The sequence below is a fragment of the Ciconia boyciana genome, chromosome 9 (genome assembly GCF_034638445.1).
Source record: "Ciconia boyciana chromosome 9, ASM3463844v1, whole genome shotgun sequence".
Classification (NCBI taxonomy): domain Eukaryota; kingdom Metazoa; phylum Chordata; class Aves; order Ciconiiformes; family Ciconiidae; genus Ciconia; species Ciconia boyciana.
Genome location: NC_132942.1, coordinates 40797437 through 40822822, shown reverse-complemented (window position 1 = coordinate 40822822; position 25386 = coordinate 40797437). Strand labels below are relative to the sequence as shown.

Below are 25386 nucleotides of genomic sequence, written 5' to 3'. Positions count from 1 at the left end.
AACAACATGTATTAGAAAATAATTGCATCTTAATTTGAAGTGATTCACAGAAAGTGCACTGTTGCTGTTAGTGAATCTTCCTAAGTGCTATAAATAAAATGCTATAACCTTAATGTTAAAAAGGGCATCTCATTTCTAATTTATGAAGGGTAAACTTCCAGCCACTGGCACCTTTTATATCTGTTAGATACTTTCATTTTCCAAACCTTAAATCCTGCAAAGTGGTTTGCAGCTAACTGAACAGATGGTCTCCATATTCTTTAAGTTTTGTAAAATTTGGGTGCTAATGTGATGGCTCTGTCTAAAATTTTGTAGCTGCTTCAGAAGCCATATTCTAAAATTTCATCATAAGTGTTAGGGTTCATAATTTGTGTTTAAATTTCAAATTCAAGTTATTATTTCATATAATTTTGAGGGAGAACATTTTTATGAAGTGCAGGACTATAATAACTGCAATCACCAGATCAATGTAAGTAACTTATTTTCTTTCTTTTTATTGCTTAGAAAAATAATGCATCTCTTAAAGAAGGCACAATTTTGACTAAAGAAAAAGGAAAAATTAAATGTAAGGAAGATGTGCAGTGTTCAGTTCTGTGCCCCAGTTTTATTCCTGCTATGCAAAAGTTTACTACTTATTGTCTTAAATCTGTACCCATGTGTTCAGTCATATGGACAAAGAGAACAGTTTTCCCCTGTGCTATACTGGATCATTGCGTACAACCATATAATTACCCACATCTGTCTACAAACTGCTTTACATCCGCATAAATCTGTACCCTTTCTGAAACAGGACAACAATATCCTCATCTGTTTGTGAAAAATTCAACTGCTAAATATTTATTTGAATTTATTTAGAGTCATAATACTACATAAGTGCAAAATCTTAAAAAGAAGTCATATATGAAAGTTACACATGCTGTAAAAATTTAATAATCTACCTTTAAAAAAATTAAATTTTCAGTGTTTGGGTTTTTTAAAACCACATGCTATGAATTCAAAAATACTAATTAAACAAATTAGAACATTTCAGGAATGTTCTGAAAGCACGCATATGAAGCATTAATCAAATGTAAGGGAAGAGTTTAAATACTTTGAGTTTACTGGTTTGTATATTTTTTTACCATGGTAAAGTACATTCAAGTCTTTTTATCCAAAGGATTAGTATCCTTTGGATACATGTGCCTGAAAATAAGAGAGGAGATGGTTTTGCTGACCTGAGGAACCATTCACTAGGCACAAGGGATTCACCATAAAATGTGTTGTGGGAAATGAAGAAGTAACAGCATTTTCTTCTCAACCTCAAACTTATTAAATAGTTTGTTGAGACTGTTGGGGTATCTAAAAGAACTGCTGTCACTTTAGAGCAGAGAGCGAACCAAAAATTACATGATTTTCTCAAACTGAATTCATGACTAGTGAATCACTTTCCACTAAAATAACCCAGTTCTGTATTTCAGAGATCAGGGAACTCCATGGGGTAAATTCAGTTAGTAGTTTGCATTAGTGGTATATGAGCTTACTGGTATATGAGCTGAGTATGAATGAGATTTTCATCCACTGATGAAAGTACATAAGCTACACTTCCCTGTCCTTATAATACTTTTGTAGCCTACATGAAAGCGGTACATATTGAGCTTAATTTTGAAGCCAAATTTCTGTGGACTCAGCTGTGGACAACCTGTCTCACCTTCCAGGCTTCCCTATGCATGGAGGCAGCAGAGAGAGGCAGTGGGGTGCCAGAGAGCCGGAGATGGGCAGCAGGGGTTGCGGGGCTGCCGGATGACTTCCCAAAGACAAGGCCAGCAACATCCAGGGAAATTCTGCTAAGCAGCACAGAGGGAAGGGATGGGGTGGGAAGAGCATGGAGGAGGGCTGAGCACAGAGGAAGAAGTGCCTTAGAGCCTTCAGAGTAGAACAAGCTGTTTGGGATTAGGAATGATCTTGAAATCACTGTACATATTACTAAATTTTATGTCCCTGCTGGTGAAGAAAGTGACTGCCTTATCCATATGTCACATGGGAGATTTACTACTTTCTTGAGCTACACACACAAAAAAACGAGCAGCACAGATCTATCATAAGGAAAGGCACAGCAATCCTGTTGTGTTCTAGGATGCCTTCATTTTCCTGAAAGAGCACCACAGCCTTTTGCACCATGAGCATTCTGGAAAGCTGTGAATATTTTCACTTAAGGGCCAGACTCTCAGGTATGTTTTGGTTTTAGATAATGAAAAACTTTTCAAAAGGTTTCATAAAAAAGGAAGGGAAAGATAGCTTTACCAAATAGTAGGACAGCATTGATATTTTAATAGACATAAATTATGTTCCTGTAAGTGACAGTAGAACCTAGCATATCAGTGTCGTGGTTTAGCCCCAGTTGGCAACTAAGCACCACACAGCTGCTCGCTCAACCTCCCCAACCCCCGGTGGGATGGGGGAGAGAATCAGGACCAAAAAACCCCCAAAAACCCATGGGTACAGCAGCCTTCCATCTCCAATGCTTTCCCACAACACTACAGGACCCATCAGTGAACAGGGAGTATTGCTTCTAATTTTCTGGCAGTTTATTTCACAGTGGGGCCTCTTCAGCATGCCTCACCTCCTCCTCTGGCGATATTCCGAAATCTTTGCCTTCTGGCCAGTCCATGATCACTTCCAAGATTCCTGGGCAATTGGGGCGTCCTATTCGAGCCCGTTGTGTGATCAGTGTGACCCACTTACTCCACATAGCATCAGTTGCATGACGTGTACAGGGGACTCTCCCTTTGAACATCCAGCCCAGCACCGGCAGCCGGGGTGCCAGGAGGAGCTGTGCTTCAGTACCAACCACTTCTGAAGCAGCTTGAACCCCTTCGTATGCTGCCAATATCTCTTTTTCAGTTGGAGTATAGCAGGCCTGGGATCCTCTGTATCCCCGACTCCAAAACCCTAAGGGTTGACCTCAAGTCTCCCCTGGTGCTTTCTGCCAGAGGCTCCAGGTAGGGCCATTCTCCCCGGCTGCGGTGTAGACTGCATTCTTTACATCCTGTCCTGCCCAGACTGGCCCAAGGGCTACTGCATGAACTATCTCCCATTTAATTTGTTCAAAGGCTTGTTGTTGCTCAGGACCCCATTTGAAATCGTTCTTCTTCCGGGTCACTTGATAGAGAGGGGTTATGATCAGACTGTAATTTGGAATATGCATTCTCCAAAAACCCACAACACCTAAGAAAGCTTGTGTTGCCTTTTTGCTAGTTGGTGGAGACATGGCTGTTATTTTGTTGATCACATCCACTGGGATCTGACAACGTTCATCTTGCCATTTTATTCCTAAAAACTGGATCTCCTGTGCAGGTCCCTTGACCTGACTTTGTTTTATGGCAAAACCAGCTTTCAGGAGGATTTGGACTATTTTCTTCCCTGTCTCAAAAACCTCTTCTGCTGTATTGCCCCACATGATGATGTCATCAATGTATTGCAGATGTTCTGGAGCCTTACCTTGTTCCAGTGCCATCTGGATCGGTCCATGGCAAATGGTAGGGCTGTGTTTCCACCCCTGGGGCAGTTGATTCCAGGTGTAGTGGACGCCCCTCCAAGTGAAAGCAAACTGTGGCCTGCACTCCACTGCCAAAGGGATTGAGAAAAAAGCATTAGCGATATCAATTGTGGCATACCTCTTGGCTGCCTTTGACTCCAGTTTGTTTTGAAGTTCTAGCATGTCTGGCATGGCAGCACTCAGCGGCAGCATGACTTCATTCAGGCCACGATAGTCTACTGTTAGTCTTCACTCTCCATTAGACTTTCGCACTGGCCATATGGGACTGTTAAAGGGTGAGCGAGTCTTGGTGATCACTCCTTGGCTCTCCAGTTGACAAATCATCTTATGAATGGGAATCGGGGAGTCTCGGTTGGTGCAAATTGCTGCTGGCGCACTGTTGTGGTAGCAATCGGCACCTGTTGTTCTTCGACCCTCAGCAACGCCACAACAGAAGGGTCCTTCAAGAGACCGGGCAAGGCAGACAGCTGCTTAATTTCCTCTGTCTCCAAGGCAGCTACACCAAAAGTCCAGCGGTACCCTTTTGGATCCTTGAAATACCCTCTCCTGAGGTAGTCTATGCCAAGGATGCACGGAGCCTCTGGGCCAGTCACAGTGGGGTGCTTCTGCCACTCATTCCCGGTTAGGCTCATTTCAGCCTCCAATACAGTTAGCTGTTGGGATCCTCCTGTCACGCCAGACATACAGATGGGTTCTGCCCCTATATAGCTTGATGGCATTAGGGTACACTGTGCACCAGTGTCCACTAGAGCCTTATACTTCTGTGGGTCTGATGTGCCAGGCCATGGAATCCATGCAGTCCAGCAAACCTGGTTGTCGCCTTCCTCCACCTGGCTAGAGGCAGGGTCCCTCTAGTCCTGGTCACAGTATTCGTTACCCACTTATTGTAGATATGAGTCAGGAGTCTCTTCATTAAGATCAGAAGTAAGATCAGCTCTTCTACTCTGCCTGGGGAACTGCCCACTGGAAACTTGAGCAGCAATTTTCCTGGAAGAAGCCCCTTGTGTGATTGTTTTTCCTTGCAACTCACGTACCCATGCCTCTAGGGTCGAGGTAGATTTTCCATACAACTTCCTCATGTCCTCTCCATGGTCACATAGGTAAAACCACAGGGTGGCCCGTGGTGTGTACCCACTGTATCCTCTCTCTTGAGCAGAGGAACGCTTACTCCTAGTAGCTGAGACACTGGTTCGTACAGGTGGGGAGCAGGACATAGCCTGTTTGAATTGCTGGAACTCCTGGCACAGTTTCTCGGCTAGCATGTCTGGCAGTTTCTCCACAGCTGAGATGCAGGCCCGTAGGGAGGAAGAGAGACTGTCTTCGTATTGCCAGAGTTGGCCAGCCCATTCATCCACCGTTTGTCCCTCTCTGTCTTTCCAGGTCATTAGTGCCAATGAGTTGGCATACGACAATGGTGCACTTCGTACAAACTTCTGCCACATGGGTCGTGTGCACTTGACTTCATCTGGATCTTTGGATAACTGCTCTTTGTTCAGGTCATCATAAATCATCTCCAGCATGGCTAATTCCCTCAGGTACTGGGTACCTCTCTCCATGGTGGTCCACTTGCCTGGGTGACATATAACATCTTCCTTGAACGGATACCTTTCCTTCACACCTGACAGGAGTCACCTCCAGAGGCTGAGGACTTGTGCCCCTTTTCCAGTCGTTTTGTCAATGTCCCCTTCCCTAGAAAGGGATCCCAGCTGCTTGGCTTCCTTACCCTCTAATTCCAGGCTACTGGCCCCATTATCCCAGCATCAGAACAGCCAGGTGACAGCGTGCTTGCCTGGACGGCTGAAATCCTTTCACATATCTCACAGCTCACTCAGGGATAGGGATCGGGTGGTTACTGTCTCATTTATGGGTTCTTCCTGTCCCTCTGAGGAAGAGAAGGAACCCTCCCGCTGAGTTCTTCCTCGGGGGGAAGCAGGGAATTCTTCCTCTTCCTTCTCCTGTTTCCATGATGGCCCTGCTTTAGAGTAGTCTGCCTCCTCGCTGGTGGGGCAGTATGCTGCTTCTTCCTTCTTAGGAGAAGCTTCTTCATCCCTTACTAAACAAGCTGACTTTTGCTTCCAAGATTTCTTCTTGTGTATGGGGGCAACTGATACCGGCACGGGTTGGTTCTCTGGTTCAGCTGCAGTGCCTGTTGCCAGGGTTTGAGTAGCCACAGTGCCTGTCACCAGAGTTTGAGTAGCCACAGTGCCTGTCGCTGGGGTTTGAGTAGCCATAGTGCCTGTCACCGGGATTTGAGTCGCAACAGTGCCTGTCACCAGGGTTTGAGTAGCTGCAGTATTCTTAAATAGTTGTTTAACCCTAAGCAAGACCTGACACACGTTCAGGAGACATAGCAATAGGAACATGCTAGTTTGAACATCCCAAGGATACTCAAAATTCTCAAGAGCTATTGTAATTAGCCTGGAGGAGAAGGGGAAGATGGAGGTCTCCCCCATAGATCGGTTCTCTGAGGACAAAAAGTAAAAAGTATAATTATTAATAATTTCCAATAGATGGCTCCTGAAGTAGAGGTGACGGCAATGCTGAATACAAATACCAGATCGATCTCACGACCGATAATTTAATCATACCATAAGCCAGTGTTACACAGTACAGCAAAGCGATAGCCTTAACCCACCTCCCAGAGGTGACAAACAGCACATAAATACTAATAAAGAGTATATATGGCAAGTAAGGTGTTACATAACACAACTCTGAGAACAAGCACAACAACTTTGAGAGCAAATAAATCAACACCCTGACCAGCAACTACTAAACCAATATAATGAATGCTTATAACAAATTTGTTTAAACATGCTATGGTCGGATTGGTCATTATCTCAACCCTTTGTGCCTCATGTTGGGTGCCAAAAATGACTGTCGTGGTTTAATCTCAGTCAGCAACCAAGCACCACACAGCCGCTCGCTCATCCTGCCCCGCCGGTGGGATGGGGGAGAGCAGGGGGAAAAAAAACCCCAAACCAAAAACCCCAAAAACACCCCACCAACAAACAAACAAAACAAAACCCGTGGGTTGAGACCAAGACAGTTTAATAGGACAGCAAAGGAAAATAAAATAAGAACAACAACAACAATAATGTTGATAAAAGAATGTACAAAACAAGTGATGCACAATGCAATTGCTCACCACTCGCTGACTGATGCCCAGCCCGTCCCTGAGCAGCGATCGCTGCCCCCCAGCCAACTCCCCCCAGTTTCTATACTGAGCATGATGCCATATGGTATGGAATAGCCCTTTGGCCAGTTTGGGTCAGCTGTCCTGGCTGTGCCCTCTCCCAGCTTCTTGTGCACCTGGCAGAGCATGGGAAGCTGAAAAGTCCTTGACTAGTGTAAGCACTACTTAGCAACAACTAAAACATCAGTGTGTTATCACATTATTCTCATGCTAAATCCAAAACACAGCACTATACCAGCTACTGGGAAGAAAATTAACTCTATCCCAGCCGAAACCAGGACAATCAGACATTTCCCTAATCATCTGAGTCAAAAGCTATATATTATGTCTTAGTAGAAATCACAAAGCATTACACCACTGGTAGATTCTGATATGTTATTTAAACAGTGCTATAATCCTAGCTATGCACAACCAAATCACTCCAGCACTGTAACAAGCAAGGTCAATTTGGTTAGCTGAAGTTCTGTTTTTTAAACGACTTTTATGAAAATATTTAGCCCTAGGGCTTTTAATTTTGTTGGTGCATCTACCATATTTCTCAGCTTTTGGTATTAAAGCACAATGGAATAATTTTATAAAAGTAATTTTTTAGTTTTTGAGTGTTCCAAAGCAGACTGTCCAAGAATGTATAATTTACAAGACATGTCCATTACTAAAACTGTACTGTAGCAAGAAAATAGGTATGACTACTTTTCTTTTAAAATTATACCAGTTCATCACCCTGAGTCATTTTTAGGTTTCTATGGTGAATGTTTTTTCTGCAGAGGAGTCCTGAGAGTTTGCTGGCTGACTGAGTCTTTCCTCCAGTGCATTTTCAGTCCTAACCACTATGGGAGATGAGATAGGTGTTAGAAATCCTTTCCAGAAGCAACCTTTAACTTTAGGAGGAGAGGGTGAGAACTCTGCTCAGTGTAAGATAAGAGTCTGAGCCAGATATCCATTTCTTTTGATGAGAGCGATTATATGACATGGCTGACTGTGATGACGAGTTGATAGCCATGACTGTAGAATTAATAACTTAGGAGATGTCCTTCCACCCTGCTTTGCTAAAAGTGAGATAAATGGTGCTGCAATGAATTTTGCCCTTTGAAGGTCAATGTCCATACTGCACATGAAACGAATCCTTGCCATTCATGTTTTACAAGAACAATATTAACATTTATGAAGGTTTCAGCCTTAACCATGTGATGAGTTTGGTTAACAAAAATGACAACTCCTTATCTTCTGTGGGTACTTATTTCACAAAGCAAATCAGTTTGTTTCTGCATGAGTATGGTCCTCCTGGACTTCTGTGAACGTCTGTGAACATGATAACCTGGGGCAGTGGAAGTCATTTGCAGTACAATGTCATTTATACAATCATAGAATCATAGAATCATTTAGGTTGGAAAAAACCTTTAAGATCATCAAGTCCAACCATTAACCTAGCACTGCCAAGTCCACCACCAAACCATGTCCCTAAGCACCACATCTACACATCTTTTAAATACCTCCAGGGATGGTGACTCAACCGCTTCCCTGGGCAGCCTGTTCCAATGCTTGGTAACCCTTTTGGTGAAGAAATTTTTCCTAATACCCAATCTAAATGTCCCTGGCGCAACTTGAGGCCATTTCCTCTTGTCCTATCGCTTGTTATTTGGGAGAAGAGACCGATACCCACCTCGCTACAGCCTCCTTTCAAGTAGTTGTAGAGAGCAATAAGGTCTCCCTTCAGCCTCTGCTTCTCCAGGCTCAACAGCTCCAGTTCCCTCAGCCCCTCCTCATAAGACTTGTGCTCCAGACCCTTCACCAGCTTCGTTGCCCTTCTCTGGACACGCTCCAGCCCCTCAATGTCTCTCTTGTAGTGAGGGGCCCAAAACTGAACACAGTATTCGAGGTGTGGCCTCACCAGTGCCGAGTACAGAGGCACGATTGCTTCCCTAGTCCTGCTGGCCACACTATTTCTGATAGAAGCCAGGATGCTATTGGCCGCCTTGGCCACCTGGGCACACTGCTGGCTCATATTCAGCCGGCTGTCGACCACCACCCCCAGGTCCTTTTCCAGCAGGCAGCTTTCCAGCCTCTCTTTCCCATAGCGTTGCATGGGGTTGTTGTGACCCATGTGCAGGACCTGGCACTTGGCCTTGTTGAACCCCATACAACTGGCCTCAACCCATCAATCCAGCCTGTCCAGATCCCTCTGCAGAGCCTTCCTACCCTCCAGCAGATCAACGTTCCCACCCAACTTGGTGTCATCTGCAAACTGACTGAGGGTGCACTCGATCCCCTCGTCCAGATCATTGAGAAAGATATTAAACAGGACTGGCCCCAACACAGAGCCCTGGGGAACAGCACTTGTGACCAGCCACCAACTGGAGTAAACTCCATTCACCACCACTCTTTGGGCCTGGCCATCCAGCCAGTTTTTTACCCAGTGAAGTGTACACCCATCCAGGCCATGAGCAGCCAGTTTCTCCAGGAGAATGCTGTGGGAAACGGTGTCAAAGGCTTTACTAAAGTCTAGGTAGACAACATCCACAGCCTTCCCCTCATCCACTAAGCGGGTCACCTTGTCATAGAAGGAGATCAGGTTAGTCAAGCAGGACCTGCCTTTCATAAGCCCATGCTGACTGGGCCTGATCACCTGGTTGTCCTGTACGTGCCATGTGATGGCACTCAGGATGACCTGCTCCATAACCTTCCCTGGCATCGAGGTCAGACTGACAGGCCTGTAGTTCCCCGGGTCCTCCTTCCAGCCCTTCTTGTAGATGGGTGGCACATTTGCTAACCTCCAGTCAACTGGGACCTCCCTGGTTAGCCAGAACTGCTGATAAATGATGGAAAGTGGCTTGGTGAGCACTTCTGCCAGCTCCCTCAGTACTCTTGGGTGGATCCCATAGACCTGTGTGTGTCTAAGTGGTGTAGCAGGTCACTGACCATTTCCCCTTGGATTGTGGGGGCTTCGTTCTGCTCCCCATCCCTGTCTTCCAGCTCAGGGGGCTGGGTACCCAGAGAACAACTGGTCTTATATTAAAGACTGCGGCAAAGAAGGCACTAAGTACCTCAGCCTTTTCCTCATCATTTGTCACTATGTTTCCCCCTGCGTCCAATAAAGGATGTAGATTCTCCTTAGCCCTCCTTTTGTTGCTAATGTATTTATAGAAACGTTTTTTATTGTCTTTTATGGCAATAGCCAAATTAAGTTTTAGTTGGGCTTTGGCCCTTCTAATTTTCTCCCTGCATAACCTCACAACATCTTTGTAGTCCTCCTGAGTTGCCTCAGCTCCGTTTAGAGCTCCGTTTAAGCTCTGGTTTTTTAAGCTCTGTTCAGAGAAGTCTGATCAACTTGGTGCTGAAAACAGCTGCTAAAGTGGGTGAGCTACTTACACTAGGGTTGCTGATGTTGCTGAAATCGGTGCAGCATAGAACTGGTGCAGTTTTTTAGAGCTCTACAGTGTACAAGGCTCAAAGGTCAGACTGAGAGTGCTGCTTCGCAGGACTGAGAACTCCAAAGAAACTCTCAGTCCTATATAGGATTTATTAAGCTCATTAAAATAACACCCAGTCCTAAATGAGCCACAGCTTTACTTACTCTCTGTTGTGGCTCTTGAAACTCAGAGAGTGTGATTCCCTCACACAATAGCAGCGAGAAGCCACAGATCGAAAGCAGCTGCCACCATGTTTGCAAAGGGGAACGTGCTCCTAACAGTCTGCAGTTTCTGTCCCAGAAGTGCTGCAGCTACCAGTTTACCCCACTCAGAAATGTCTCTGTTTGAGTCAGAGGTTCAAGTAACCTTCTCAGAAATGGAGCTAAAGACTAGTCACTTCAAAAGAAAAAAAAAAAAAACAAAACAAAATAGACTGTAAAACAGCCTTGGTTCATCCTCTGTCTCCCTCAGTTACACTGTATTACACTACTGTATAATCAGAGGGGGAATGAAAAGGTAGGTCCTGCTATCAGTTTTTCTGTGAGATCTAAGGCTTATCACGCAGTTCCTCTGCTAACCCTGAGGCTTACTACTCAAGTACTTTCCAAATCTTGAATAAGCGTAGGCAATCCCCAGATATCCCCTCGATGCTTGTAAAAGTGTATGCATTTAAATACATATCCAAAACATACCTTTGTGATTCTCAGTACTAAACAATATCCTCAGTGTGTAACCCTGCACTTGGAAAGATCAACTGCCATTAGGCTGCAACTTTTGATTACTGGAGATGCTTGTGATCTTGGAATGGCTGCCTTTTGGTGGTAATAGGAGCAACAGCAGCTGGACATGAAGAAAGGTGTTTAGGGAAAGTTCCATTAGAGCTGTTCTGAGCTGCACAAAAACCTAGAATTAATAAGGGAATCTAGACATTTTACAGAAGTGTTATGTTAAGGCAGAAATTATTTCAGTTACCTAAGGAATTCTGCCTTGTGGCTTGGGGATAAAACAGCATTAAAGAATGTTGTCCTTCATTTGTGAACTGTACTTTGGACGTATATCTTGAAATGGACTCTAGAAATTCAAGGGGTGTATACTCTAAGATATAACAGCAATGCAGATTGCATATCCAAAATAAAAGAGTAGTTTCCGCATCTTAGTTGATCAGTAAACAAGACCTTCTCCCTGTATACTACATAGGCTACAAGAGCAGCAGTTAATAGCAGGGGAGGAAAACTGCATAATTCATGGTAAAATAGAAGGTCCAGTTCATGTTAAAAAGGGACCTGCCTTTGTCTTCTAAACACAGCAGGTTGTCAGTAGTATTTGATATGAGTGGATGAAGCACAAAAAATAACAGCAGCACAGTTGCAGAACAATTCAAATCACAGCCCACAGTAGCTTGTCAATAAGTGGTAACCATGCACACACTGCAATACTTGATACCACTTCTAAGAGTGAGAAATGTGGTATCACTGGCACTCACTAGAAATACCATAAGTAATGTCATGTTAGAAAGCCAAAGTGTGGGATGGTCAAACAATGCAGGAAAAGGATCCTGCATCCTTTGTGGTGCTCATGACAAAGCTAGGGGACATGTTATTGAATTGGGAGAAACAGCAGTCTTCCATCAATTATTCTAGCAATTCCTTGAAGCTTTCTGAGGCAGCAAGAACAACAGTTCATACAAGATTATGAACTACAACAGGCAGCCCACATGTTGAGCCATGATGTTCTTTCATCAAAGTGCATTCTATCAGTGTAACGAAAGATTGATGAGAATAATAATCCAAAGCTTGTGATGTGTACAGTGAAAAAAAAAGGGTGTCTTCCTTGGAGCTTGGAATTTTTGTTATCTTGATCCACTTGACAAACGCCTACAGCATACTGTTTGCATAGGCCTTAGTCAGCAGGGAGAGATGACAAGGCCACCTTGGCACTCCTGCTTTAATCTGTCATCTGATGCAAGTGCATGCCAGTGCATGGGAAAGGCACTGGAGGTCATTTGCTGCTGGTGAGAAGGCAGTGGGGAGGATGGCAGGAGGGCGGTGGATGAGTCTCCGTCAAATGGCCTCCGAATGGTCTTTGCTGACAGAGAACACGGGAGTGGCAGAGTACTCTGATACTCCTTCGCTGCCATCAGGTCACACAGGCAGCCTGTCCGCCACATAGTCTGATGGTGTATTTATACTTCAGCTTCCCTAAAAGTACTAACACATCAGTATTATGTACAAAACAGCAGGTTCTAAGCCAAAGGAAAGTCAGAGGAAGGAGATGATCCAAATCACCTGGACTCTGAAGGCATTGCTCAGCTCTGTGATGCCGAACAATTTTGCTCCGAGAGACCCACGATTCCCACAGTTAATTGATGATTGCCATTCTTGACACCAAGAGGCAAATAAAATGCGGCAGTGAGAAGGCCATAAAAGCTGGCCAAGGGCCTCACCCTTTTTATTTTATTAAGAAACATGAGTGTTTCCGTGGGTGTAAAGTAAAAGAGATGCTATTTCCCCGGTATATGTAAAAATACATTATCAAACACAGCTTTCTCCGGGGTTTCTGTTGCATCTTTTGTGTATCATCAGTGCACAGATGATTAGAGCTTCTATTGTACATAAGACATTATCAGGCCATAAGGGTAAGTAACAGGAACATTCAGTGTTACTAAGTTTTGCAGCCTGAATTGCCTATTTTTTATTTAATTGCCTGCCTCATACTTTGTTTTTATATGTACAGAAAAGCAGTCATTTTGCATTTCCATTGTAAAAACTAACAACAACAAAAAAAATTCACCTCTGCTGCTGCCAAAGAGCTGAAGCTGTGTGCTGGTTTTGGCTGGGGTAGAGTTAATTTTCTTCACAGTAGCTAGTATGGGGCTATGTTTTGGATTTGTGCTGGAAACAGCGTTGATGGCACAGGGATGTTTTAGTTACTGCTGAGCAGTGCTTACACAGAGTCAAGGCCTGTTCTGCTCCTCACCCCACTCCACCAGCGAGTGGGCTGGGGGTGCACAAGAAGCTGGGAGGTGACACAGCCGGGACAGCTGACCCCAGCTGACCAAAGGGCTATTCCACACCATATGGCGTCATGCTCAGCATAGAAAGCTGGGAAGAAGAACGAAGGGGGGGACGTTCGGAGTGATGGCATTTGTCTTCCCAAGTCACCATTACACGTGATGGAGCCCTGCTTTCCTGGAGCTGGCTGAACACCTGCCTGCCCATGGGAAGGAGTGAATGAATTCCTTGCTTTGCTTTGCTTGTGTGCGCGGCTTTTGCTTTACCTATTAAACTGTCTTTATCTCAACCCACGAGTTTTCTCACTTTTACCCTTCTGATCCTCTCCCCCATCCCAGCGGGAGGTCGTGAGCGAGCGGCTGTGTGGGGCTTAGTTGCTGGCTGGGGTTAAACCACGAGAAGCTGATACCTATTGCTTCTTCCGGTTTCCTTTTACTTTTATCACTGTTTCCATACTATGGTGTATTTTGCTGACTATACAAATACTGTATACTATTATGTACTAATCTGCGTATTAGGTATATAATAGTGACTACTTGGATAAAACATTGTCAAGTTTCTCATCATCTCTACCATCTCCTTTTCTGACTGTTACAGTACATCAGTTCTGACATTTCAGCCCAGAAGAAAATTATGAACCAGCGGTAAAAATTTCCACAAGAGTGGAAACTGCTTTTCAACTTTTCACATTTTTGGGATTGTGAAAAGCTTGAGTTTGTGCACCCAGACTCTACTAGAGTCTCAATTCCAGTTACTGCAGTCAAATCGCAAAGTTTTAATTGTCCCTCCTCAGCCAGTATTTATTCCTTCAAGAACTTCCAGGTTATTTCCCCTGGACTCATGTGAGGACATTTTAGTTCACAAATGTAATTTTCCCTATAATTCCTAGTAGTTAATTTGGGATCCAGAAAGTCTCCATCTTCCTCCCTGTATGGATTTTGATACTTGAGTCATATTCCTATTTAATTTGAAGCTATACTGTTATGTTGTACCATTGCTGAACCTAAAAGGTTGCTACTGCCTCTCAGATAAGTTCAACCACTTCTCATCAAAGAAGGTCTTCTCATGCTGTGTCATCCTAAATTCATGCATTCACGTTTGCACTGGAGTCCGCTATTCCTCCCTTACATTAATCACCAAAAACCTTTGTGATCAACATCTTTGCAGTCTAAGAGTCTCAGATCCATTTATGAGCCCAGTAAGCATTACTGTGCCTTTTCTTTCCATATGAACTGTATTTAGCAGGAATTCCCCAGCACCTTTCCTGTCAGATTTCCTGTGCTAAAACACCTGAAACCTATCGCAAAAAGACTTCTGAAAGACAAATTCATCAGGTGTATTAATGTGACAATGTGATTTTATATTTTGCAAAACAGTCCCTTCTCCAAAAAAGGAAGTGATTTAACTGTTTCAAAAATATTAGTAGAGCAAATTTCAACTGCATAACATTTAAAGGACAGTCCATTAGCATAGTCAAACAAATTTTACAAAGTAGCTTTTAAAAAAACTGTGTAATGTCACACTTTATTTTGTAATATCTCTCATTACTAAGACTAATAAGGTACATACATAAGCAAAGCTCTCTCCTTCAAAGTTAGCCTGACACCTGAGAACAGTTTACGATACCACTGCTCGTTGCAGTGACTGTGAAGTGATGTCAAAAAAAAGTTGATTTTGTATCTGTGAAAGGATTTGACAAGTTGAGCTGGTCAGTGAGAAATTAGACTGTTTATATTTCAGTGTATTAGTAATCACCATTTCTGGAAAAAAACCAACACAACAGCAACTTGATGGGTTTGTTAAAAATTAGTGGCTTTTTAATGTATATTCAGGTAAGGCCTTTAAAGATTGATAAATGTGTGTTAACAATGCTGTACAGCATTAAGGAAGCCTACCAGGACCATTCAAAAATGTACATATGGAAAAGTTGTGGATAAACCCTTTTAGATGTGGAAATGCTTTTCTTATAGAAGGAGAAAGCTGTTGTTGTTCATTAGAAACATGTTATTACATTAATATAACTTTCTAATAATACTGACTTGATAATTTGTCTCGTTCCATGCATTTACTCAAATGTTTACCAGTTCATCCTTACCCCTTTTATGCCAGTTATTAGCCAGAGCTATGGCAACGAGCCAAAACTTCATTTTTATCACATGTTTGATTCAATGTTACTTCATCACCTCCTCCCGTCTTCTACTCTTTGGTTTGCTTCTACTACCTGTTGCATCTTGTTGGGAGTCCAGACTGTGAGGTTTCTAAAACAGAAACTGACTTTTTCTGTGTCAGAAACTGAACCCACTATTCTGATTTGTCCTTTAGTTTGCAAGGATACTAACTGACCACGATTAGCAATTAGAATACCAGAATACAACTTGTAAGGCAAGTATGTTTGTGACCTCTGCAGACCGTATCAACATCTTAGTCAATACCCATGTTTGTTTAATGACTGCAGTAAGTACAAAACTAAGAACTGCCATATGGGGTCAGACTAAAGGTCCATTTAGCTCAACATGCTGTATATTCTAATAGAAATTAGTACTGGATGCTTAGGAAGCAGCATCTGTAGAGTAAGTGCTACCCTTGCTCTACCCTCCTAGCTTCTGGTGATTAGCAGTTTAAAGATTTCTTTGTGCTGAAAGGTATACAGGGATCTATCCTCCAAGAAGCTGATTTACCATTCTTTGAAACCATTTACAGTTCTGACTTCCACAACATCCCATGGCAATGAGTTCCAAGATTTAAAAACTGTGAAGAAGTACTTCGTTTGTCTCAGTCATTTGCCTAATCATTTCATTTGCTGCATGCCTTTCCTTGTGCAATGAGAAATAGCATGCATCACTGAATTAACGAATCATCCCCCATTTGTCTTTTCCATACCACTGCTGTCTTCCTCGATCAATTCTGTGAGCCAGAAAGTTGTCACAAGGTGTCTTTTCACTGACAGCCATTCCATACCGTCAACACCCTGTTGGCCCTTCTCTACATTACTTCTAGTTCTGTGTTCTGCTTGAAGTGGGTGCAGTACTGCAGATGCGGAAGCACAATAGTATTCCCCAGTGACATGATGATAATCATCTTCTGTGTCATTCTCAATTGCTTTTTAAATAACACGCAAAATTCTGTTTACCTGAGGTTTACCTCTGATAAGCAGTAGTCTGGTCCCATGGACCAGACACCCATTAGGAGCCGCAACACATTTTTTGGTTTAGTTTCATCTGAAGGGAATGCGGTCGCTGCTCTCCAAGACAGTTCTGTGATGCAAACAGAGGTGTGGTAAATGGGGATCACAGGGAGATTCACTTCAAAAGCACGCACCTGATCCAAATTAAAATACTAATGGGGACACACCCAAAAACTTTCCACAATGATTCCAAGATCTCTCCTGAATAGTAACGGCTTCTTCAGGCTCATTGTTATGCATGTATAGTCAGGATTATTTTTCCTTTGATCATTAGCTTGCATTTATAAACACTGAATTTCAGCTGCTGTCATCCCGCTCTTCACTGTCAACCTTGCTCTTGACAATGCTAATAATAATCTATAAGTTATCAGCAGTAAATGTGATTATTTTCAAATAATTGATGATTCTGTTGTACAACACAGGTCCCAGTACTGATGTTTGGAAACTCTATCCTAGCCACCCTTCACTGCTTCCTCTCCATGAACCAGGTAGTCCAAGAGATGACCAGTCCTTCTGGACCACAGCTTTGTTTCATTAGCAACTGCTCCTGTGGGATCTTACAAGAAGGTATTTTGAAAATCCATTTACACCAGCCAGAGCCATTCTTATCCGGATTCTGACTGAGTTCTGTGAGATGTGCCTTTCCTCTAAAAATTCATGTTAACTCTTCTCCAAACCAAGATGTTCACATATATCTGCTGATTCTATTTCTTTTTATAGATGCTACTAATTTGCGTGCGATGGAGCTCAGACTTAGTGGTGTGTAGTCCCTTGCATCCCTTCTTAATCCATTGGGTGCTGAGCACATGTAAGTGATTACGTTATTATAAGATGATTTCAAATAAACCCCACAAAATCTAAATAAATGCAGTGAAATGCCTTATGGAAGAAAATATCCTCATTGTTCCTGTTTTGCCCCTCTGAAGGCATGGGCTGCAAGTTTTGTGGGTGGTCTGTGAGAAATCTAGCAAAGACCAAGTGGGGCAACTGCTATTTTCAAAGAAAGTGTCTTTCTGACAGATGTTTTCAGTGCTGTTTTTGTTTCAGTGTTTTGTTGTAGTCTACTGATCATGCTGCTACCGTTTACAATTTTGCAAGAGTCAACCTATTTCCCCTTCTTTGGTAAGCCACAAGAATCATTTTTTCCTACGCAGGTCAATCATATCAACTTATTGTGAAAGTTTTGAGAGACCTAATAGATTTGCAACAATATTTTATATTATGACTTATAATGAGATAGTATTGCAATAGTATTGGAATCCACATTTTCTCTACGTAATAGCAGCAAACAGATTGAAGTGTATTTCCCCTCAATTTTGCAATATTACCGGTCCAAACTTTTGATAATAAACAGAGTGTGACGTTGTTATTCAACAGGCCAAAAGGATGATTTTCCTTTTGTCAAAACCAGAATATTGTTATTTGCATGAATGTAAAGCAAGCCAGCATTCACCTACCCCACTACCAGTTGACCTACATTGCAAATATTTCACTTTAAATTGTTTGATATATTATTCTAATAGTTTAAACACCAGGAACAGTTAACTATTTAATTAATCTTTTTTTGCCAGTGTCAGTATGCCAGTGCCATAAAACATGCTGCAGAAATTGTCTGAAAAATATATGGGTAGGGAGGAACAACAAAAAGGGATTGCACTGATGAAAATGTACAGAGCCAAGAAACTGCTGCAATACTGCTAAAAGTCAAATGAATGGACAAAGAAATGCTATTTACAGCATAGCTGGCCATCACAATTACACCATTGATTAAAAAAAAATAATTAGCCAATTTCTTTCAATATTAGACTACATTTAAATTTTGCCATTATTTGAACCATCTCTCTCTAAATATTTTAACTTCCAGAAACGTTTACTAAACAATGAGTTTATTGCTGGATTTTAGTTTTGAATCAAAGACCAACCTGAAATAAAACACTGTATCTGACATTCAGTAAGTGTTACAAAAGTTCATGTCATTTTAATCTTCAGATAGGTATAAACACTGAACCTGGACAATGAAGGGAAGCATGTTCAGTTCAGTGTCTTTGGTGGTGGGAAAATCATCACCCCATGTGTTCAGGCTTTCGAGAGTGATACAGAGTGTATTTTCAGTAGCCCTTCCAAGCCGGAGTATGCTTATGACATGTATCTTGAGATAAACTACACTTGATCCAGATAAAACACTTCATCAAGATTGTAACAAAACTGTAACACGCATAAGAAATCAATTGGTTTTCAGTATCCCAAAATATGCCAAGCAGTTTACAATGTAATGAGGAAGTTGGAATCGTGGTAACAGAGTGACGTTGTAGGTAAACAAGACAGTCATTATGTGCATTGTAATGTTCCATATGCGGCTCAACACTGGAATTTCTTAGTAAGATAATGAATATTGCCAGAGTTATCCAGTTACGCTTTTGAAACTCATTCGGTATCTTTAATTTAGAGAACTACAAGGCCCGGGCAGAAGGGACCTCACGTTAACTCTTTGTTATTGCCTTTATACCTCAGTTTAATCTATTGTCCAGATGATTGCCCAGTTTAGGATTCAAGAATACTGTCTGCACTGCAAATCACACCTAATTTGGAATAGAGTCCTGAAAACTTTAATCAGGCAGCAAGATTACTAGGCTTCTACCAACTGAGGGTAATATTGCTCACAGGTTACCTTATTTTGAGGACAGTTGTCTTCTAAAAACTGATTTTGATAATAGATCAATGACAATGTGTAGAGAAATAGCTGATTCTTTCAAATAGTTGTTAGTAAAACTTCTCCACTAAAAAAAAAAATTATGGTGTTACTTACAGATGACCAGATGCTTAGTTGGTGGAACAAGCCTGGTATCACTGAAGTCAGCATTGCACCCATAGCTTGCCATTCTATAGAAGGAGCAGGCACTTAACTCTGTTCTATATTCCTCAGGTCCTACTTCAAGTCATTTTTTTCTGCTTGTGAAATCAGTCTTGTTCCTTCTATAACATGGAACTGTTATATCAATAAATAGTTTGATTTAAGTTGAGAAATAATAACATTTACTTAAATATACCATCTTCTTGCAAGTCACCTCTGTCTTAGAAGACATGTGTGAAATACTTTAAAAATAGATTTCTGCTTTCCAGTCCAGTAAGCAGGTTTAAGTATGTGTCTCTCCAAAAAGTGACTCCATTGAAAGAGGTGCAAGATGGAAAGCCACAATTCTCAAAAGCTTGCATTTCCTCACTTTGTAAAACAAAGACTGTTTTCTAAACTCTGCATCTGCAAACCAAACCTGGCATCCAAAAGTTCAGCCGTGTTCTCTCCCATTTGCATGTCTCCACATGTAATAAGGATTCAGCAGGCCAAACTGTGCCATTATTATCTTCAAGTTTTGACTTTGCTGGTACCTGAGTGCAGGTATAAATGGGAGATGTTGTAACTTACCTGGAAATACATTATCTTTCTGGTGGATCACGTCAGCTAAAATAAACTGCAGCTCATTCTTACACAGCTGCATAAACAGACTTAAGATTTAATTGAAATCTGTCACTATGGTGGACAAGCCTCCTATCCATGGGCATTGTATCATTTCAGTGAGAAGATGCCATTTTTTAAAACGTCACTTTTCCACACAGAGCAACACTTTAATGCAAAAACTGCTGAGTTTTAAAGACTGATTTTATTATTGTGATCCAGAAATATATGCATGTGACAGTCCCCTTCAGAGACTTAGCTATAATCTTTAGATCACTTACCTGAGGTGGTGTAATATAATCTGACACAATGTTAAAATAAGACTTTAGATTTCAACATCATCATCCCTGAATGTCTAATTGTGTTTATTGTATATAAATCCCCAAAATATTAAATAAAAAAAAGAAAAGCATCAAAGTCAGCTTCATGAGCATCTCTAGGATACGGATAACCGATTCATATATTCATCAATAAAGTGGAATTTTATTGCAGTAAACGGGATGCTCTGTGCTAGGAAAAATAAAGTTAGGTGCACTGTTCATATTGAATTTTCTTCCCCTCTAAAGCCATCTCATATACTTTTAATACCAGAGCCTTTGTGAGAGAACTATTGGGGTTCAGATAATGTGAGAACTAGATTGTACATGGAAAATACAAAATATTACTTCAAATTACTGACAACTTTAATGTGAATCAACAGACTTGATATTTAAGAGTAAATACATTACCATTTCTGTTTGTTACCAAAATTAACAAGGATTTCCTATCAACGCATCCAACAGTGTATCTGAATCATAAAGCAAGATAGGGCTGCCTTACTGAAGGCCACTGTGAATACCCTTTTGTCAGTCCTTTATTTTCAGTTTGTTATTTCTAAGGAATATGCACCATAGTTCTTTAATGAGTGTTCTTCTGCTTCTAGAATAAATTGGTACCTGCTTCACAGTCCTAAAAGAAATATAATAGGAGGTATTTCAGGTGATTAGAAGCCATTTCTAACTAGAAAAAGGCACCTAGTTAACCAAACACTGAGGTTCTTTTGTCTGTGATCTTATTTTGCTTCAATATAAAGATATTAACTGAATTTATCTTTAAGTTTAAAAGGTTGAAAAGCCTTTTAAAATAACACGACGGTAGAAAATGAATGAACTGACAGGATAAATATGCACATCTATTTCCAAAACTTAAAATTTTATACTTAAATTTCTTGAGTGCCACCAAAATATGAAAAGTTAGTATAGGTAATACACACTGTACTTGTTAATGTGCTTTAGCATGGCTCCTCGATCATGATTGGCTTTAACAAAAATAATTCTGCAGCCAGTATTAAATACTCCAAATTGCAGAGGTAATTATTGTCTTATTTGCTGAAGTTCAGTAAGAACCCTTGAAGGACTCAGATATTACTAATGGAGTCAAAGAGGAATCAGGAGTGTAGTATACCTTTGGAATGCCACCATAAGTCTCAAGTTATTTATTTACACCAATAGCCCCAACTTATTTCAAGCTAAAATCCTGAAACTGTTGAATGATCATCCTGCCATCCACATAATGTTTCACTTGTTCAGGAGGACAGAAAAGAATGATGCATCCAAGCAAGAACGGAGGTGTCAGCTCTGAAGGCACAAAGCATTTCATCTCATGTGCTAACTGGTGTGGGACATCACAGCTCTAAGAGCTTCTTTCTAATGAGTCCCTTTGATGCGGTTGGTTTTCTGGGACGGGAAGGAGCAGGGAGGCAAAGCTGAGTCGTTTTTTAAATGAAGCTGCTACCATCTACACACTTGCCACCTATTAGACATACAAACTCTTCTGCTTTCTAGACACTTCTTCTGGCCTCCGTCATGAAGAACTTCACAGCGGAGATGCAAAATGTATGATGATTGTTGATGCAGATGGACTGATAATCTAAGCCCTGCACATACTTTTTCCCACGTCTGACATGTAGATGAAGATTTTACACCAAGACGAGCGGAGAAGGTCATATTCCAAACACCTCACACGACAAGAAATGAATAACCATACTTCCACTTACCTGTTCTGGTGGATACAATTCTTCCATATTATACAATGATAAGCAAGAGTAGTTCAAACAGAGTAACAAAGAAAGGAAGTGATTCAGAGGCTTTGAACCACAGTACTAACAATTCACATTCATCCATGCAAATGCCTGCAAAGTGACTGGGCCTAAAATTGACTGCATAGTGGGTTATAAATCTGCTCTCTCACAGAACACCTCTATGCCAGGTTACTGCGTGAGCAACATCACTCGTATGCCACACAGTAGTACTCAATGCACAGCCCACATCCAACTGCCAAACGGTGTCATCTTATAATAACACAAAGATCATTTAAAAAGCAGAATTTTTAAATGATGAGTAGGAGCTAAACCAGCATGGCTACCATTAGCCTAAGAGGTACTAGTTTTATTTCTTTCTAGAACCAATCCAAACATCTAAAGAAAACTTAGACAAGACCAGGCAAAGATCCTCTACACATCCCAGAAATTACTAATACAAAATTGTATCACTAACTTTTTTGGGTCAAAGTTGTTTTTCACAGAACTCCCACTGGCTTCGCCAGAGTCACAACAGCAATACAGTTGACATGCAATATCCTTAAAGCTGCAAAGTAACATGACAGATATTGCAAAATGGTGGGAAAAAGGTCAATGATAGTATTCAAATCATCATGTACTTCCACTAATTTAACACCACGTAGGAAGCGTAATTGCTGTTCACTGGAAAGGAGGTCTGTGTCCCACTCAGCAAAATAAAGTCCTAATCGAGCAATGTCATCCCTTAACTATGACCTTTGTTAAAGACTTTGAAAGACCATGACAAAGTAAAAACTGTCTACGTGAAACCTGCCAGATCCTCCACTTCTTGCACTCAAGACCCTACAGCTGATCATCAAGATCATCAAACGGAGAATAAGTCCAACCAACAAACTGCAGCAGCAATTCCACACCCAAGCACGCCCCGATGGTTGAGCAGTGCCTAATCATCGGCACACAGTTCCAACTGGAAGGTGATCGTTTCTGCCCTAGCCCTTGAACTGTGCGCTCCAGACAACCACAACACAACGGCCATTTGGCCAGGAAACGCAGAGCCTGAGGAGGTGCTCCCGACCAGGAGCTGGTGCAGGACGTCCAGTCTCGTTTGGTTTTTTTAGATGGTAGACTTCCACCCTGGTTCCGCTTACTGGAGCTGGATGTTCAAAAGACCTGGGTCCAGCCTTTCTTATTTTTAATTTCTGCTTTCTCCCTTCTCCTTCTCTGGCACGGGAAGAGTGGCTAGACTTGTTCTCAGTTTGGGCATTAGAACTGGGTGCCTGAGGTCAAAATTTGGCTGGGTCTCGCCGACTGCCTGCCAGCTCCTTTTTCTCTCCCTCCCCCCGACCTGGAAACCGGGCGGCCGTCGCCCGATGCATCGCCGCTCTCCACGCCGCTGCGGCCGGGGGGGACCGCACGCCGGGCTGCGGGGGGCCGGCGGCCGGCGCGGCGACGCCGCCCGCCCCACCGCGCACCCCGGGCCGCCCGGCCCCGCCGGAGCGGGGCCCCCGCCAAACTTTGCAGCCCGCCATGGTGCCGGGGCGCAGCGCGGCGCGGCCCCCCCGCGCCGGCCCGGCCGCCGCCCCCGCAGCACCCCGGGCGCGAGGTGAAGCAACCTGGCGCCGGCTCCTGCACTTTGCACAGCGGGCGCAGAGCCGCCTCCATCCCTGCGCCTCCCGGCAGCGCTAAGGCGCATTTTTTCGCACTAATCTGCACATTCAGCACGTCCAGAGCGCCTATGACTTTACCTGGACTTTCTCCACTCTCCGGGCTCATCACACTGCGATCGCCTCCCCATCCTACCGCTAACTCTCGCTCTCCTTCACTCCTTCCTCCTTCTCTCTTGCAAGGCCTGCTAAGATCAAGCCCGATGGAAAGTAGAGAGAGAAAGAGAAAGAGAGAGGCAGAGGGAAGGGAGGGGAGCCGCTCCATCCCTCCCTCCCTCCCCCCGCGGCACACACGCCAGCCCTTTTCCCCCCACCCCAGCCCTTCCCTCGGCGATTTCCTCCGCTCTTCGGCAACTAAGAGGGCTCCGCGGAGCGGCTCCCAAACGCGCCACCGCTGCCCTCCGCGGCGCCCCGGCCGGCGCCCCCCCCGCCGCCCTCCCGCCCCGCGGCGCCCCGCGGCCCCCCGCTACCTCGTAAAGGTCCCCTGAAGCCATGCTGGGTTGCGGGACTGGGCTCCTCCGCGCCGTCTCCCTCTCTCCACCTCTCCCGCTCCCCCACTCGCTCTCTCTGTTGAGTAAACTGTGTTTTGCAGAATGACAGGCTTTGGGGCTGGCTGTGCGCAGAATCAGAGGCGAGGAGAGGCAGAGAGGCAGGCGGCGGGGCTGGCGTAACCAGCAGCAGCTCGGGCGCACAGCGCCGGGAGCCGCGTCTCCCCCGCGGCGGCGGGGCCGGCGCCCCCCCCACCCCCCCACCCCACCCCGCCCGCCCGCCGCCACCCTCCCCGCCCCGCGGGGGGACGGGGACCGGGACGGGTCCCCCGCGCCCTCCGGCAGGGAAAGTCCCGGGGCCGCTCGGAGGGCGGCCTCCTCTTCTTCTCCCCCCACCCCCCACCCTGCTCCGAGCCGGGAGCGCTTCAAACTCTTTCCGCGGCCAAAGTAAATAAATAAATAAAAATAATAATAATAAAAAAAATAAAGGGGGGAAGGAGCGGCCGCGCGGCGGGGAGGGCCGCGCCGCCCGCCCAAGGTCACCGCGGGGAGAGGCGGGCGCGGGGCCGGCTCCCCGCCGCCGGCCTCGGGCGGCCCTGCCGGCCACCTTCCCTCCCCCTGGGCGCCGCATGGCCGCCCCACCCACCCCATGGCCATCGCCGAGGAAATGGAGGTGGCGGGTCCCCTCCGCGAGCCCCCCGAGGAGCGGCAGCCTGGGGAGGGCGGCGGGTTTCGGGGCCACCTCTCGCCCACCCTCCGCCAGGCAAGGAGAGGCCTTTCCCGCTCCCTTGCAGCCATTTTGCAAATTAGCCAGCCCTCTCCAGGAAATGGAAGCCACCGACCTCCCACCACCTGGTCTTCACGTGGAGGCACCAGGCGGCCGGCATTTTGAAGCGACTGTGGGACGTGGCGTGGCGCGAAGCCATCGGCCGTTGCCACGTGAGGGCCTTCTGGGCCTTTTCTCTGAAGAAAAGGGCCGCCCCATGGCCACTGGTGTCCTCGTGGCCCAGCGCAGCGGCTTACCTGAGTGAGGGGGACCATGTGAAGATGGCTCCAAGACCTCTCCGCTGCCTTTATCCGCCATTACTGCCGAACGTCTCCTGCTCAGGGATTCCTGAGCAGGTTGAGGAGGTTTTCTCACACCAACTTGGCCATGAGTGAAGACCAACTAGCTCATCACAAGAGGAAGCCCTGCTTTCCAGCAGGCATGATGGAGTCTTGAGGAGGCAGGAACTGGTGTGTGGCAAAGGGCCCTTAGTGCGACGCTGCGGCCACTGTGAAGCAAAGGGCTGGTCTCTGTGGAGGCCACTTGAGTATCAAGTCGTGTCCCTGCAGCTTCACACTGTGAAGCATCTGTTTCTCCAGGTAAAGCGTTGAATGTTCTCTTGATACTATCT

General features: G+C 44.2%; 1 protein-coding gene across 3 annotated transcripts in view; it reads right to left on the bottom strand.

Moving 5' to 3' along the window:
• Nucleotides 1-24093, bottom strand: part of CDYL2 (chromodomain Y like 2) — a 69092-nt gene extending 44999 nt beyond the window's left edge. Inside the window, exons 1-2 of one of the 3 annotated variants that reach the window (XM_072872910.1) lie at nucleotides 23972-24093; nucleotides 23583-23689 (exon numbers count right to left, since the gene is read on the bottom strand). In XM_072872910.1, coding sequence (XP_072729011.1) covers nucleotides 23583-23610 — 28 coding nt within the window. In that variant the 5' untranslated portion in view covers nucleotides 23611-23689; nucleotides 23972-24093. The remainder of the gene's footprint in view (nucleotides 1-23582; nucleotides 23690-23971) is intronic. The other 2 variants (XM_072872909.1, XM_072872911.1) reach the window with 2 other exon arrangements.
• Between the last annotated feature and the right edge of the window lie 1293 nt (nucleotides 24094-25386).